Source organism: Paralichthys olivaceus, chromosome 20, assembly GCF_024713975.1.
Source record: "Paralichthys olivaceus isolate ysfri-2021 chromosome 20, ASM2471397v2, whole genome shotgun sequence".
NCBI lineage: Eukaryota > Metazoa > Chordata > Actinopteri > Pleuronectiformes > Paralichthyidae > Paralichthys > Paralichthys olivaceus.
In genome coordinates, this window is record NC_091112.1 from 15,135,998 (window position 1) to 15,153,471 (window position 17,474).

Here is a 17,474-nt window from a genome sequence, read left to right on the forward strand (position 1 = left end):
TGATGTGAGGGGAGCGAGATCAGAAAGATATAATCACGGTCTAACGAACGCAGAGCTTTAAGAAATATATACTGGAGGAATGCTATAAATTTATAAACACATCATATATTAATATATAAGTGGTTCATTGAATATTCAAAAAGAAGGAAATAACATAATCTGTGCACCTCCGTGTGTAATGTGTGCTTTATATTCATTCTTTCTACCCAGGAAGAAGGTAACAAATGCTTTGGAAGTTGAATTCAGACTCACCATCGTCTGCTCATTCATCGAAACCTCACAAGTTATTTTTCCCAGTAAACTATAGAATGCAAAGATTAAACACAGTCGTGTTCATTGTCACCGGCTAAACAAATTTCCATTCTCTTTGAGTGACACGTGTTTTGTGTGAAGACGTGCAAAGCCAGCACGGGGAGATAACTTCATTTCCAAGCTTTGAGCACAGATGAGGCAGAGACAGTTAGTCCGTGTTCGGTATATGAGCACCTTTCACGGGACAAATGGAATGTCAATCAAGGGCCCGTACACAGATGCTTTCTCCCTGGTGGGGCCTGAGATGCTTTTTGGTGATGCGGCTCTGTTGTTCCAACCTTACTCTGGGTGCACTGGGAATATTCTGTCCTTTTACCCCTCCACATCCCCCTCGCTCCATTTCAGATCCCCTGGCTATTAATGATTTCCTCAGCTCCTCAAGTTTGCCTCTTTAGGCTTTCCCTCTTTTCCCCCTTGTGTTTATCAATGTTGGATGTCTTGCATCCAAAGGTTCTTTGCCAACTCTTCTTTTGTCTCTTATTTCTTCTCTTTCTCATAACTTTTCATTGATGTGGCTGTTCGATTGTCCCCTCCATATACTAATCCAATAGAAGGAACTGTGTGAAATGTATTAATGTGGCAGTGGTGGTAAATTTTGAAATTGTTTTTAGATATATATAAAAAGGTCCATGAAGAGGAAGATAAATGACAATACCTGCCCCCAAAATCTCAAAATAATGTAGTTATGACAAATAACTGCTAATCAAGCATTAAGTTGATCGAGAAAACTGGGAAAAAGCACAATTTCTTTCGTAATGTTTTCCACCTAACCTACAACTCCTAAGTTGGAACCATGGAAGTGTAACAGCGGCAGAAGTACCAGACCTTAGTTATTAACAATAATATGACCTCTGTCATCATGGTAACCAGAAGAAAACATCCAGTTAAGGTTGTAAAACTGTTTAGTCTGAGCACAAAAACTTCCTGGAACGGAAAAAATAAACGCTTGTGTTAAAATCATAGACAGTATTTTAAGATGGACGACATGACGGCTCCACAAAATTAAAGCCTTAAGTGTCTTAATTGCCCCCTGGTGGCTGGCTGCAGGATATGTCAATAACCCTGCCTCCTTCATGTTAGTGGATAGGACATGTACCAAACTAGTGTAAAAATACATGTGAAATTGATTTTTCTCAAAGATGGTGTATGAGATTTTAGGTAGTTCATATCAATCTGATGATCAAATTTAGAAATTTAAATACACTTAAACCACTACCACAAACTCCCCTTCGTCATCCTGAGGAGTTTCTGTACAGTTCCTTACTCCTTTACCTCTGTAGCGCTTGCCCTCTACCCCTTTTCTTAACATCACTACTTCTGCCATTTTCACTCAAATATTTTAACACCACCCCACATCCCTTTCACACTTGCCCCGCTCCCTGTCCTTCTTGACCCATAAAAGATGAATAAAAATTCTAAAGGAGAAGAAATAGAAGTAATGTTTCCACTTCAGCTGGGCAGCTTAAGACACTGTTATTAAAAACATGACAAGCCATTCAGTTGGTAAAGGTGCTTACTCAAGGGAATACGGAGGAGTGTTTATTCTTTGATTAATTTGCTCGGAGGAGACCTGAAATTTCCCCACTCATGAATATGTGGATGACAGGGAGATTTCTCTGTGGTGACAACTTATCTAAACTACAGGGCAAAACGATTATGCTAATATCAGGTTGTAGTCATCAATCATCTGGTGTCAATGTGGTGTCAACAGCATCACGTTCCTGATCCCCCTTCTGGCCATAACAACTGTGTGTGTGAGTGTGTGTGCGTGTGAGTGTGCGTGTGTGTGTGTGAGAGAGAGAGGAGAATTGATCACATTCTCATTTTGCCTGGAGACTTATTTTTTTGGGGGGGGGGGCGCACTTGCACGTGTGAGAGGTAGTTCTATTAGATAAGTGTATGTGTGTGTGGTGGTGGTTTTTTTTTGGGGGGGGGGGGGGTTAATTAGGTGAGTTTCTTCGTCTTGATATGAACACACACATAACACATACACACCAGAATCCTGCGCCGACGTCAGAGAGACGCGCCTTAAAAGCCAAAGAGCGCATCACAGAGAGATGAACGGTTTGATCACACACACACATATATACACCCACACACACCGATACACACACTCGCTTTGGATTGTAACCTCAGCAGGGACACTGCAGAAGCTGCAGTAGCGGCTTGAGTGAGGCGGAACCGGAGGGGGAGTCGAGAAGTTACTTTTTGAAGACCGTTCTTCGCCGTGCGTAAAATGAAAGTGGTGCGTAAATGTCCGCGCGTCCCCGTCTGGATAAGGTGGTAGATGATAAACGCAAAACTCGCTCGGAACTAGTGACAGCGGTGAAAGTCTGCCTCTGCCACGGATGCTGTTGATTGTGGTCTCGGGTCTGCGCTCCTGCTCCTGCCTGTGAGATCTGATTTGTGCCATGGCTTACTCTCAGCTGGGATACCCATACTCCACCACACCGCAGGTACTGTCAATATCTTAAGCATGTTTAACGACATTTAAGTTGAGACTTGACTTGAGCCATGTGAATATACTCTAGGTTCTTCTTAAAACATGACAATTCCGCCTCCAGATTATTTCTCGTGGTTCTTTTAAATCATGTCTTTCAAGATTTAACCTAAACCATCAACAACAACAACAGTGTCTACAAAAAACTGTTAAGAGACGATTTTCTAATGCAATGTATTACCGTATCTATATGTTTTAAATGTTAGCAAACTTCTTTCTCAGTGACGAATTGTCTAAATTGAACAATTTTCTTCCAAAAGTTTCTGATGACCTCAAGCTCTCTGGCTGGTTGTCTGGAACCGGGAACCCCTCCGTCTCACCCGGTGCTGCGCTCCCCCGGGCCCCAGCTCACCCCGAGCACCGGCATCGGAGTCTACAGCGGCCCTTACCCAAAGAGCCAAGGTTACTACAACACCTGCACCAGCGATGCCACAGCGCTCTATTCCAGAGTGAGTCTCACAATCCAGCTCATTCATAAGATCCTTTCTACAAATATTTACCAAAATTCTTACATAAGAATCGTAGTTACGCATCAGGGAAGCAGGGACCCTGTCATTTTTGAAGACTATACCTTGTCTGAAATGATATGGTAATGTTATTTGAAACAGAAAAAAAAGTCAATAATTTCCAGCTTTTTTCTAAAGTCACTGGAGTGTTCCTGTTGTTGGAATTATTCAGGGATTCTGATTAATTTTGTATTTATGTGAGTTATGTGCCAATTTTTTTTCAGGGGCCACTGGATCCAAAAGACGGGGCTGCATCTGTGCATGTGGGGACATCTCAGACTCCTGCCTACTACCCCTATGAATACACATTTGGACAATATTCTTATGACAGATATGGGTAAGTCATCGTCTGTTTGTCCTTTTTTCCACATTTAAATTTGTATCTTTGTGTTAGACGTCCTGCTAAGGAATAGAGACAAAGAGATAAAAATATGTATCATGTGTCATATTCCTCACTGTCTTGGTATTGTTATTATACCACACCTATAATATCCTCTCTGGGATTCAGTGGCTGGAAATGGTGGCGCTTTTACAGTGGTTTTATTGTTCTCAATGGTATAGTTTCTATCCTATAAGAGATCATTCATATATTATTTAATACCCCACATAGTTACTCATAAAATACAGGGTCCATTCTTCCATGCTGAATTTCACTCACTCATTTCTGCTAAGACAGAAATGAATATTGTGTAACATTACGATTTTCTTCAGGTATTCCTGCTCTGATGGTGCTTCTCGTCGCAAAAATGCCACCCGAGAGACCACCAGCACCCTGAAAGCCTGGCTGCAGGAGCACCAGAAGAACCCCTACCCCACAAAGGGAGAGAAGATAATGCTGGCTATCATCACCAGGATGACTCTCACACAGGTGAATATCTCTTACATTTATTACAAGTTTCAACTCTACTGCCCATGAGTCCTAGTTAGTATTTTCTCTCAATCCATTCCTTCAACTTTTTCTTTATCTGTTTGCACTGCTTACTTTACACTTGAATTTTAACACGAGTCTCTTCCTTACTTCCTATATTCTCCATTCCTTCACTTCCCTTCTTTCAATCTGCCCTTCATGGCTGCGTAACTTCCTTCTTCCCACTATCCCTTTGATTTTATCTCTTTTTATGACCTCTGTTCGCTCTCTCCCTCAGGTGTCTACATGGTTTGCCAATGCACGCAGGAGGCTGAAGAAGGAGAACAAGGTGACGTGGTCACCGCGAGCTTGTAAAGGCTCTGATGATCGAGGATGTGATGATGACAGTGATGAAGCTGAGAAGCCAGTTAAAGATGAAAAAGACCATCCTGGTAAAGCAGAAGGCTTAAACCAGTCAATGCATTTCTGTACTGTTTTAAGGTAGCATGTATAAACTGAGTATTATTTGTATGATTCATTTTTGCAGATCAACAATGTGCCGACCTGCAGAGTGATCTCGAGGACTTCGACCTGCTGGAGTCTGACGCTTCTGACTCTGAACCGAAGCCACAATTCCTACCTGAGGACGATGGAGAAAACCCAAACACAGATCTCCCACACGAGCACCTCACACACAACCCTGAACCGCTTCACCGAAAAGACAGATTGTCCCCAGACTGCCCCAGACTCACACCAGTCCAACACCAAAACACCTCCTTCTTTCCAAACCCAGACCTTCAAGGCACAGATGTCAAGCCGAAAATATGGTCCATCGCTCACACTGCTGCGTCTTTGGATGGCAGCTTGCAGCCAGAGTACCCTCCCTGTATGCTCTCATCCAACGGCTCCTCCTCTCCTGTGTATCCATCAAGTATGGGGCTCACTAAGGCAGACAGGCAACAGGAATCACCAGTCGCCACGCTCAGAGAATGGGTGGACGGAGTATTCCATGGTCCGCCTTTCCAACAGCCCAAACCAGCTGAAGTGTGGAAAGGCTTTAATGACGCCGCGATAGACGTCAGAATACCTGGACAACACTTTGAACTTGTTCGGTCTACGTCATCTTTGTAGTCCAACTCATCAACAACGGAATATTTCAAAGACTGCTGGACATGAAGTCTATATTGTGTTGTTGTGACGATTGACCATTTGCTGAGCACCACCCTTTTAGTCACTGTTGCTACGCCAATCAATCTTTCCATTCATGCAGTGTAACTTTGGCAGATGTAGCCGGCAAATTTGTAATTTTTTTTAAAGACAGAGATATACAAATTCCAAAAACTCCTCATTAATCATATTGTCAATTAGTTTAGTTCAAAAACACCAACTCTGAATGACTTTTAAAACTGCAGTTTGTAAACATGTCTTAAATATGCACTTGACGGCCACATAGATTGACAGGAAAAGATTGAGGCGAGAGTTTCATGTCACGGGGAAGAAGGTCGGCACCATCACCACTTAATGATTAAAGAAGACACGCAGGCTTTTAAAATGTGGAGTAATCAGCCCGTTTTGCATCTGTAACATAAATGTAATGTTGCTTAAATTAAATAAAGAGCAGGGCAGGGCTGATAAAGCTAGGATTGGTAAGTTTTATTGGATATCCTTTTTATTTGTTAAAATTCTCTTCATGTCTTGATAGACCTCAATAAATGAAGTCGTCTGAAAAAAGAAAAGAAAGAAAAGCCATCGTCTGTGTCTGTGGCCCTCGCAGGGCTGTAATAAACACCAATCATTTCATCTGACTCCCCGCCGCAGAGACATAAACAGCTGAAACAGAGATGATAACCAGAAGTTAGCGAGCGAGTCACGTTTGTGTTTTAATGTGTTTTAGGGGCGTAGCTTTAACAAGAGGGCTGATGGGAGGGGATGGGATGTATTGGTTGCATATTTTTGAAGTGTAGCCCGCTCTTGCTTTTCCAGCTTTGCCAACCCTAGCTTTAACGTTAGGATGAATGCCTCGTGGACGGACAATGAGAAAATGCTACACCGTGGATTTGCTAGATGTGAGTGGTTGCTTTTGTTTGACCATGTAACCACACAAATGGATGAAGGGCATGCTAGTTGAGAATAACTAGCATAACCTAAGTAACCTTATACTTGGTGACAGGTGGTAGTAAACTAGTTACCTTGGCGTGCTGACGGTCTCAGCTCAATCCAATTCTTACACCTTTGCTCTTTTATTTCTGGTTTTGGAAGGTTTATAAAATGTCAACCCATCACCCCAAACTTGTCCAGTATAGTTCTCTAAATAGGTCTCATGCACATGTCTTCAATATGTGAAGAAATCCCACAGTTGAAAAGATGCCGAGCCAAATTATGGCTGCTGAGCTACAAATGGAAAATTGCTGTTTGGCAAAGGGTTTTAGCGAATGGTCAATAAACAAAGTATCATCCTTTTTGGACATTTTGATATGGCCTCTCTCTCTCTGTCAACAATTATGGACAAATCTTATGGACAAATGTGAGCGGACAACTGTGACCACATACACAAACACACGTCCCTGAAGCAAGGTTGTACGATTCACATACATAAAAAATATACAATATTGTACACATGCACTATAGCCTGCACATGCACTGAGTCACAAAAATAAAAGGTGTATTCTGTAGCATGGCAAAGTTTTCTGTGTGTGCCCTTATGTCCGCTGTCCACTGTGCTGAAACCACTAATGTTATCCGTTTAAATGTTGTAAACCCTGCTCAGGGATAGTGGAATATACCTTCCCAGCTGTGTGTGTGTGTGTGTGTGTGTGCGCATATGTGTGAGTTTTGAGGAAGTGAAAGGGGGGAAGTGGGTGGTATTCAGCCGTGACTAATGGAAACACACAGAGGAGGGTACTGCTAAATTGTTAAATCGATGCCACTTCCACCTCGGCTCCAGATATAGCTGCAATCAGCGATGCGTCCCTTTTCATTAGGCGGCTTTTGACTTTGTCAACGTGGGACTGCAAGAAAATCCACTGTGTGCAAAATACTTCATAAAACCTCTTAAGTAATTTTAAGAAAGTGTTACATCTTTATCCACTTAGATGATTTTCTGATACGACCAATAAGAAGCATTATACAAAATAAACAGATAGATAAGGCTGGGATCAGTGAGGCTGAATATGTTATATACATATATATATAAATACAATAACATTTCCTCCAACTTCAATTATTAAAGAAATCTTCACAAATTTAGCACAAAACATTTAAACCAACACTTTCTAAAACAAAGCACAACAAGAAACAGTGAGAAGTTGTTTTTTTCACTCCCATCTTTCTCCTCCTGCTGTTTTTCGATTTAGGAACAGTGATAAAGTATTTATCAGAACAGAGGAGGGATCTGCCCAGGCTTTGTATGGAATTAACCATTTCAGATTAAATAATTCAGGATGAATTCAACCGAGAATTTCATTCTGTTTCTGCCTCATAAATAAGTAAGATTCAAGATGATAAATAATGACATCTGACTTCTTATTTCTGTAAAGTTTTCTTTCTCTTTGAGGTACGCTGCAGATGTATGTTTTTGTATTGTTGCAAATATTTGTCTCAAGAACGGATTCAATTTTGTAAAATCTTTAGTTGATGAGAAAGGTGTGGAGTTATGACAGATACAGAATGACGGTGAGATAAGAGGTCGGTCCAGTGCTGAGTGGAGTGTCCTCACCTTTAGCTGTTTGAGACACGACAGCAAACATACGTATAAACACGGCAGCTGGGTGCCGAACATTCAGTCTCTTTTTATTCAAATAATCTAAAAAAAAAAATCCAAGTTCACATGTTTTCAGTGTAAATAAAAACAAAATTGAATCTTGAAGCTTTTTACTATTTTGCGCAGCCTTTCAAACTATTGATATTTGTTTAAAGACATAACTCAAACCCAGGGGTATGGTAAGATATCATGTCATTACTTTATTCCCTTAAAATCTTCATTTCATCAATAATAAAAATACAAATAAATAGTTTTCTATTTATTATTATTATTTTCTAAGCAAGGTTGATGTGCACTTGGGAGCAGCAGAGACAAGTCGTGACAACAAAGTTAACTGTATTTTTAAACAAACATTTGCAAATTTACACACCTTGAAGACATGACGCTATGTATTAATTCACAGTTGCTGAACCTGTTTGGTCTGTTTTGTTCTTTACCAACTTTTGAGAGAATTATTTGACTCTGAAGCTTCTAACTGCTCCACTAACTAAAACACTTTTTTTAATATCTGTTTGCTGTTTGGTCATTTTGGTTGGATTTGAGAGCATATTTGCTGAAAACAACTGCGTACTGTGATAAACACCATGAGAAACCATTACAGTACAGGCCAGAGTTGCACAACAGCAAAACAAATAGTTGAAAGATGCTTTAAATCTGTTACTGAGGTGAACTGCACTCACAATGAGTGAAACCTGTCACATTACAAGATGCAGTCTACTAATATAATATATCATATTACTAAATATGATATGATACAAATACTAAAATACTAAAAATTGTGAATAATATATTCTAATATGAAAATACTGATAACAGACATCCTCAGAGAATCCCTGAAACTTGTGAAATTGTTCTTCACAGCGTGCTATTTAATCTTACTTTTGTTGACAGTGTATTTATTTGACGAAACATTAAAATTTCAAAGCCGATATTCTAAAGTACAAGCATAGTCAGCCAAAACTTCAAACATCTTGTTCTGACTAATTGATTACTAAATAACAATACAAGGTTTTCCAAATAATTCCTTTTGGGGAATGTGTGAAGAGCAAAAATTGTGAAGTTAAAACTGTTTTACAGATGCAAGGGTACAATTATGATGTCAAAATAACAATATGGCAGTTTTCTGACTTGTGGTTTGCATTTTTTCTTTGTTTACGAGATTTACTTTAGATCATCTCACCCCCTTTTGTCACACTCTATCTGCTCCACTGCAGCTCACCTTCCTTTCCTCTTCCTTCCAAAACCCTCATCCCTCTCTCATTCCACATTCTCCACACCCCCCTCTTCACCCGGACCCTCCACTCATCTCACCTCACCTCTGTCTGCTCTCCATACACCAGCTAGCCACTCAACAGCCGTCTGACACGAAGGCCTGCTCCCTGGGCCATATAATGTGATTAAGCCGCAGTGTGTTGCTATACAGGTCGGGGAATGTCGGACCCAATGTTTACTTGTCTGGCTCACACCATTGGGAGGTATTTGGCCCTTTGTGTGTTATGGAAGAATGGACACAGATGATGACGTAAAGGTGATGGGGGGAGAAAGTGACACAGTAATAACTTACATTAATTGCTGATATTACTAATTCTGAACCCTGCAACCCTGTTCCTGATTCACTTCTTCTTTTGAAATTTCAGTTGGAATGTCTGCACAGCAAGTATTGACAACTTCAAATTGCTCCTCTCTTCACTGTCTGTCTGACACCTATTTCCTTTCAACACCGTGTGTGTCTGTGTCGCATACTCAAACACACTGACACACACACACACACACACACACACACACGGAATGGCATACTTATACACACGGCTCTAAGTCTCTTGCGTCTTGTCACACATACTTTGGTTTTCCGGGGCTATCAAAGTGCTGAGTGCAAACTCTCTCCGACAAAAACTGTCACATGTCGCCAGAGGTGTCTCGCTCCCTGTGGTAACCCCTCCAGAGCTCCTGGCACAAGAACAAGTCATTATTTCCATGGTAAAGGTCAGAAGCTCTGTCACCTGACTCTAAAGTGGCGCTGAGTGGAGTCGCCCCAAGACAATGACCAAAGGTCAGTTTTCTGTTTTGCCTCTCGTGTGGCGAGTGTGGATTTAAGAAAGACGGGCTGCTCCCAGATCTGCCTATGAGCCCCTTTTGGTCACAGTGGCTTCTAGACATGGAGGTTCAGATAATTGGCTGCGGGGAGCTCCATAATGAGCCTCGGGGTCTGTAATGTGACACATCTTAAAAGGAGAAATATTTTAATAGGGCAATTACGGCGATGAGGAGGATGTTTTGTGTGGAGTGAGTGATTGTTGTGGAGGGGTGCTGTGTTAAAGAATTCAATGGCATTTAACTCCATTATCTACTGTGTGGCTCAGCGGTGAGGAGACCTTCAATATTATTACTGTCTTATTTAAGCTTATCTTAGTCTGAATGGTCTAACCCAGCGCTGCAGGTCATATTATGCTTGAGAGCTGTATTTGCTATTATTATTTAATATTATACCGAAACAACGAGGATAACTGGATGTAGCCATTGACAGCTCAGGGTTGAATGAGGATAGAAATTGTCTGAAAATTGGTTCAGTCCACCTTTATAATCTGCAGTTACTTGACATAATATTGAAAAGCATTACATTATGCTGGGTGATGCCTTTAAGAGCAGTGAATAATTAAAGGGAGCAGTTAAACCCAGCTCAAAAACACAGTGCTGTTTAATTCAGCACAATTCATATGCTCAGTTTCATCTGAAGATTTTGCCCCCGGCAATGCCTCCAACTCAATCAACCACCACCTCTGAACCGCTTCAACTTTACCAACCGCAAGACCCACCATCCGGCTCTCTGACACTGACCCGGCTCGCCTGCCTCATTTTAACAATGCACCTCTCTCCCCTTCACTCATCCAAAGTGGTCCGACTATAGATGAGGTTAACTACAGCACAAGCCTCACTTCCACGAGTCACCAGGGCCAATTATATCAGCCTGACTAGTCTTCCCAACCTGAGCTCCATGGTGTGGAAAATGCAGTTCCACTGGCTGCATCACTGGGGACAGAACAGGCTAGTGCTGTCTGGAGCCGGAGCCAGGCGCGGGCCAATTTGGCATGCAGAGGTCTATGGAGAATAAGCCTGATGAAATATATATATGATCTTCTTCAAACATGTATTGTTCCGCGCTGCTGTGTCTTATCAGGCTGGCTCTCTCCTGACGTCTTCCCGGCAGAAGACATCAAGAGGAAGAACGAGACTCTACAGCGCAGTGTGTGTGTGGAGTGGGGGGTGCACGAGGAATGCTAAGGTTCCCTCAAGTGTTCCTTACAGTAAACAGACCCATCTCATCTACTTATTGATGAAAGCACTGCAATGACAAGCAGTTATTCATGTAGGAAAATAAAGAAATCCTGCTTCTGCACACAACAGAGCAGATGACATACAGTAGGAGCTCTGTGGCTTTAGTTCACTGGCTTTTTAATAGTTGAAATCAAATCTCAGTTTTACAACCAATACCAAGCTTTGGTCTTATCAGTGGCAAACAAAGCAAAAATCATGGCTTTAATTTCTGTACCAAGTAGCCTTTCATTATTTGTTTTGTCCTCTTATCTTAACATTGTGTAAAGGACAATGCTGACCTCTGCCTGTCACTATGTGAACTGCATCCTTACCCACCAACTACCCGTGCAGAGAATTACACCTGAGCAGAAGCAGCAGTTGAATCAATGTTTACACTCTCAGTCAGTTGAACCTTTGATAACAAACATTTAAATGTATGTGTTTGATTGTAAACATTATAGCCGAGGACAATGCTGTAATGATGATTTCAACAGGCCTCATTAAGAAGATCACACTTAGATTAGACAGATATAATTTATTAACCAATATGGCAATTTATACAGAGAAGCAAAGACAGAGGAAATGTTTCAGTGATGATGCTTCTGCTTGAACTGTAATCCACAGTACCCACATGTGCCCACTTTTGTGTCTTTATCCTGAAAAAAACACAGACAGTGTTTACAACTGGGACCTTTGCATAACCTGTTGTTGGGATGACTAAAGGAATACATATAGGAATATTTCAACAGCTGAGGAGGACTTATGAATGATCATATTTAAGTAAATAAAATGACACAAGTTATGATGACAACTACGACAGTTTCCCTTCAATAACTCCACCAAGGAGATTGTGTTTTCATCCATGTTTTGTTTTTTCCCCACTTACTTTAAAATAGTAAGACAGGGCGTTAGCCTCAGGGGAGGAATGCACTCCCCCGGTGTTCTAGTTTCTCTCTATGTAGGCCCCTAAGTATGAACTCATTCATTCAGAAAATGCATGTGTCAAAAGATTAAACATTCTAATATGTTTATTGTCAGGTTTCTGCAGAAACATGATTTCTTGACATGATGTAAGAGAGAAAAAATTCTCTTGATCACAGTACTATTTTTTGAAGCCCCTGAAATTTTTTGAGGGCTACGGGGGTCATCACATAGATCATGTCAAAAATGATAAAGACGGACTATAAATTTTAAATAAACCACACACACACAATTAACCTTGTCATTTTGAGCCACAAAAACAAGTGAACAGATGGTAACTACACACACTATGGTGGTATGAACCCAGGTTGCTGGTTGGCCCAAACACTTACAATATGCACATGCCTTTAAGTATGGTCAAAATGCCCTGACTAAGCACTAAAAAATGTGTATGCGTATTGTGTGTGCAGGCTCTTACCAGGTTGATGTAGACTTTGGGATGTCCCAGAGCTCCCCCACCTCCATCACAGGACACAACTCTGGCCTCGATGTCAGACACAGGCTCTTCTGCCACCAACTTGATGGCAAAGTTCTTATTCACCTGGAAACAAACAATATGATTTCTGTAACTATCATACAGCAGACACAATGAGGTAGTAATGTACATTCTTTATGATACAGATCCCACAAATGTTGTCTATCCTGTGTGAGTGCACTATAGCTGCTCCAAAGCTTTGGAAGGTTTTCCTTTTGTTCAACTTCCATAGACGTATTCAAGGTTAAACTGAAGACTGATGTGTTTTCTTAGACATTTGACTTTGTTTTATAATGGGTGAAGTAGTGAGCACTGAATGTTTTTAACAATTAAATGAATAAAGCAACATTAGGTGAATCTGTCTAGACAGCTGTTCTAAAGTGCTTCACAAAGGGGAAAAATAGAAATAACAAAACAGCAAATGATATACTTTAAATTCAAAAACCAAGGGGAACAAATTAATTAATACAACATCATTTGAAAGTTATGGTAAAAGAAAAGAATAGAAAACATAAGTAATGACTAAGAAAATGAAGTAAAAGCACATTTTGAGAGAGGATTTAAAGACAGACAGTGAAGTTCCTCTGGTGAAGTATTCCAAAGGCTTCTGAACAATAATGTGTACTGGTTTCATTGTGTGGTGCAATGAGGAACAGACATTGAGACCATGTGTGTGTTCTTTACCAAGTTTTAAAAATGTCTTGTGGGATTAGTTAAAGACAGCAGCAGTTATTCACACAGCCTCACGTTGTACTGTTATTCTACATCCAACAAACCTGGTATCAATAAACATTTCCATTGAAAATAGCTGCCACCTGTTATTAAGTTTGCTTAGTTTTAAGTCTTTGTTGTGTTGCTTCTATCCATTAAAACTGTATTTGCTGATTATGAATAACTCCTGTTATTGGACCTCTATTGAGAGAGAGATCAACAGTCTCAATGAGAATGTTTGATTAAAGTAATGTGAGTTGCTTCATACCTCTTTCTGTCTGCCAACGAATCTGGCTCTCCTGGGATCCTTCTCGTCAAACACCTGCGAGGAAAACACTTGGAGTTAAAGACAACACAACACATAACACACTTCTAAACACAACATTTAGCTCCCGACTTGTGATTGACGGGCTGAATCAGGGAGCTAAAGCATGAACTGTGCTTTCTAACAGAAATATACACTGACCCTCCCTGAACATTGTTGTAATCAATGGTTCACACTCAAATGTTGGAGGAATGAACTGACACGCTAACCCCGCTAGCCACACAAACGCTAGGCTAATGTTTGCTAGCATCAGGCCACCCGGTGTGACCAATAGTAGAGAAATGGCGGCTTTAATCCTTACCTGGCCGGTGTGAGTGATGGCCTCCCCGGTGCTGGACACCTCTAAACTGTATCTGCGAACAGGCACAGCACTGAGCCTCACAGCCGGGGCTAGCACCTTAGCATTTTTACTGAAGGACAGAACTCTGACCACTGCGGCAGCCATGTTTACACCAGCCTGTATTTCCCAGAATGCCCTGTAGGGAGGCTTAGATATAGTGAAATTAGCTAACCCGGGTTTTGTCTCACAGGCACTGAGTGCTTTCTCTGGCCTTATATGTAGTTATTTATTATTGAAGATAACGTCTAGTCCTCATCTTTATCATATCAATGATTCTATAACGCCACGATATACATTATTTATATAAATTAAGAAAGGGAAATTGTCTGACAGGCGCAACCGAGGGCACAATGTACCCCTGTGTTATCGAAAACCGGAAGCAGTTGTATGCCCACAAGGATGAACTGCAGCTGTAGTGTTGCTATTAAAACTGCAACATTCGTGACTATAAACCACTTTTAAACACCCAGCGAATATCTAACAGGTTTGTTCACGTCCTCTGCATTTAATGAAAAGATCGAGTCATGTCGAATATTGAGGTTTCGGTGGTTTTAATGTCTGTCTTTGGCGCTAGCAGGTTAGCACATGCTAGTCTCCTTGGCATGTCCCACAGCTAAGCTACAGTAACACCGGGCAGTGGTATTGACATGTGTTCACTGCACAGGGAAGGAAGATAGCAGCTTTTAAACGTGACACTTTGTTTACCCTTTGTAAGTGTATTAATGCTGTAATAATCAGACTACGTAGCAGTTTGGATCATATCATGTACATTTTGTAATGATTCATTGTGGCTCTGTTATATTGGTAATATATCAATTCATTCTGATCCACATATTCAATTTCCACCAGACAGTTTGCAATAAACAACAAAGTAAATAAGGGCATAACAAATAAATAAAGATGTAAAAGGTGTAGGCTGAAGCTAAAGCTTATGACACCGTCCCGTTATAAAAAGTATTAATTTGATTGGTTATGTATAAAAGCGTATCACCTTATTTTTCAAAAATTTTTTAACTTGTACATTGAGCTACATGTTTCAGTTCCTAATTATATAAATGCCCCAGATGTTACCCCTTTAACACATTCACATCTATCTATCTTTATATATCTGTCCATACCCTTGACCAGAGAATGTTTCTTCAAATGTACTGAATGTTTTACCAAAAATCCAAAACCCAAAGATATTATGTTTATTATAATATGTAACATCGAGACGCAACATATCTTCCCATTTGAGAAGCTGGAACCTGAGAAACTAACGGCTTTCTCTGTGATCAAGGACTAATGCTCGAATAATCATTTTAGCTCTACACCACTATATGTATTAAGCAAACCTCAGATTAACAGAGAGTCTTATATCAAAAATGTTGATACATTTTGCAACAGTAATTGCATCTGAATTATTTATCTTCTCCTCTTTGCAGCCTTCGACACCATGATGCCCCTGCTGTTAAAGCACTTGGCTGCCTCTCTGTCTCGCCAAGTGGCCCAGATGAGCAGCTTAAATCTGAGCTTGTCCTCACCGGCAGCTAGTGCTTACAGATGTCTCTGCACCCTCACTGCAGCCCCCCGCTCCCTACTCCTTTCATCAGCCAGAGTCTGCTCCATCCAGCCTCCCTCGACTGGCTCCCCCGCTCAATGTGGACCATCTTTGTTGGGACAGTGTCGGCATCTTCCCTGCATCCAGCCCTCCACTGGAATGAAAACCAAGTCTGCCCTGAAGAGGCGTTGCAAAGACTGTTTCTTTGTTCGACGAAGGGGACATTTGTTTGTGTTCTGCAAGACAAATCCAAGACACAAGCAGAGGCAGGGCTAAAATGTTGATGGAGGTTTGAAAATTTGCTTTGAAATTGTGAACAATCAAAACAACTGTGCTGTTATAATAAATTGTTTGGCTGAATATCTTTTATAGTCTTTTTCACTCTGTTTCCCTCTAATGGTCAAAAATACGTATTTTATCACTGTGAAGAAACAGAATTCTGACATTTTGTGAACCAGGATTTCCTTTAACCTCCTGCACATTTTACAAGGGAAACATTTTATATGATATTAAGCCTCCTAAGTGTCAGTAAATAAAAAGGTCCAGTTTGCAAAGCCTTGAAAATACAGGTGTATGTAGTTCAGATTTCTACAGACAGCTGCTTGACTTATTATATCTTTTTTTATTTGAAACAATATGTTATATTTCATGCACCACAAGTTGTTGGGTACTAGCTTATCTGAATATTGTCAAAGGATCTGCAAATTAGCTCCTCAGTTGATTATTCGCCTGTTGATTGTCAGTCTTCCACATGAGGGAGCCAAAGTCTTTGCTACATTCATACAGGATTGAGCCTGCTTTTGAAATACACAAATGTCTCTTTGATGCCCTCTTTCTAACCAGTGTTACCCTTCATACATTGTCCCTATCATCCTCTGGTTGACTCAAATCAGTATTCATCCTAACAGAAGAAACACAAGAGAATCATCTGTTGAAGGTTTTCTCTTCTTGCATTGTTGAAAATCTATCTGTTTCTCTCTATGGCCACACCAATTGTGTTACCTCTGAAAGCCAGAGAAAGCACAATGCACACAGCAACACTGACAGACTGTGACACGAAAACAAAGCAGCCATAGAAACCTGTCTGGTTTGAAATGTGTTTGGCAACAAATACTGAGACTGAAACTGCCACCCTGCAAAAATAGTTCTTGTTAATATTTGCTGAAGGAGTTACAATTTAGAACATCTGGAGAATTTGCAAGTATACTTTGTTGTTTCATCTGAGTATTGATTTCAGAGAGCACATATTTGCTATTATTCAATGGAATTCCACTGAAGCACCTGACAAACACACAATAAAAGAGAGAGAGAGAGAGAGAGATCTTATCCTACATGCAGCATTCTGTTACGAGTCAGTAAGAGAGTTTTCTCACCTTGAATTAACTACCAAAGTTCAGCAGGGATCATTAGTAGTTACAACTCAGTGAGCAGCTTAGTACCTAGAGGTTTGTGAGATGAACACATGCATATTTGCTGTGAAGTTGATGAACCAGTCGGCCCAAATGTAAATCTGTCGTCTGTGGTTATAAGACAACAAAGTCTGTTTTAAGTGAGCAGTCGCTGTCATGTAGAAAATAAGCACTTCCTCAAACAACCCTCCCTCTTCTTGATGAATTCAGTGGATTTGAGATCAACTTGCTGATTTTATCACAGGATCATGGCACATAATTACTCTCATAAAAAAAAACCGAGCTCTTACTTTATTAGCCACACTGTTCCTCTCTTCCTGTAAAGAGAGGTTTTATTTATATTTACCCTCCACCTTATTGAAACAAATAGGATTGACAAAATACTAGACACACCTGTGACTAGATGCTGCACAAATGGAATCAGGTGTATTTAGGTGCAAAAAGCATTTTGTCCAT

At 40.6% G+C, this 17,474-nt stretch overlaps 2 protein-coding genes and 1 long non-coding RNA gene across 3 annotated transcripts; 2 read left to right on the forward strand and 1 right to left on the reverse strand.

Moving 5' to 3' along the window:
- Positions 1–2,355: 2,355 nt before the first annotated feature.
- irx4b (iroquois homeobox 4b) lies at positions 2,356–6,847 on the forward strand. Its single transcript, XM_020090564.2, has 6 exons — positions 2,356–2,768; positions 3,073–3,261; positions 3,543–3,655; positions 4,030–4,186; positions 4,464–4,617; positions 4,713–6,847. Exons 1-6 carry the CDS (start codon positions 2,724–2,726, stop codon positions 5,294–5,296), a joined length of 1,242 nt encoding a protein of 413 aa, XP_019946123.2. The 5' UTR covers positions 2,356–2,723; the 3' UTR covers positions 5,297–6,847.
- A 4,910-nt stretch (positions 6,848–11,757) lies between these two features.
- On the reverse strand, positions 11,758–14,209 carry ndufs6 (NADH:ubiquinone oxidoreductase subunit S6). Its single transcript, XM_020090367.2, has 4 exons — positions 14,031–14,209; positions 13,673–13,726; positions 12,637–12,759; positions 11,758–11,893 (listed from the first exon to the last, which is right to left on the reverse strand). Exons 1-4 carry the CDS (start codon positions 14,172–14,174, stop codon positions 11,825–11,827), a joined length of 390 nt encoding a protein of 129 aa, XP_019945926.2. The 5' UTR covers positions 14,175–14,209; the 3' UTR covers positions 11,758–11,824.
- A 154-nt stretch (positions 14,210–14,363) lies between these two features.
- LOC138405945 (uncharacterized) lies at positions 14,364–15,969 on the forward strand. The gene is made up of 2 exons (XR_011239609.1): positions 14,364–14,553; positions 15,494–15,969. It is a non-coding gene; the product is annotated as an uncharacterized lncRNA (long non-coding RNA).
- Positions 15,970–17,474: the final 1,505 nt, after the last annotated feature.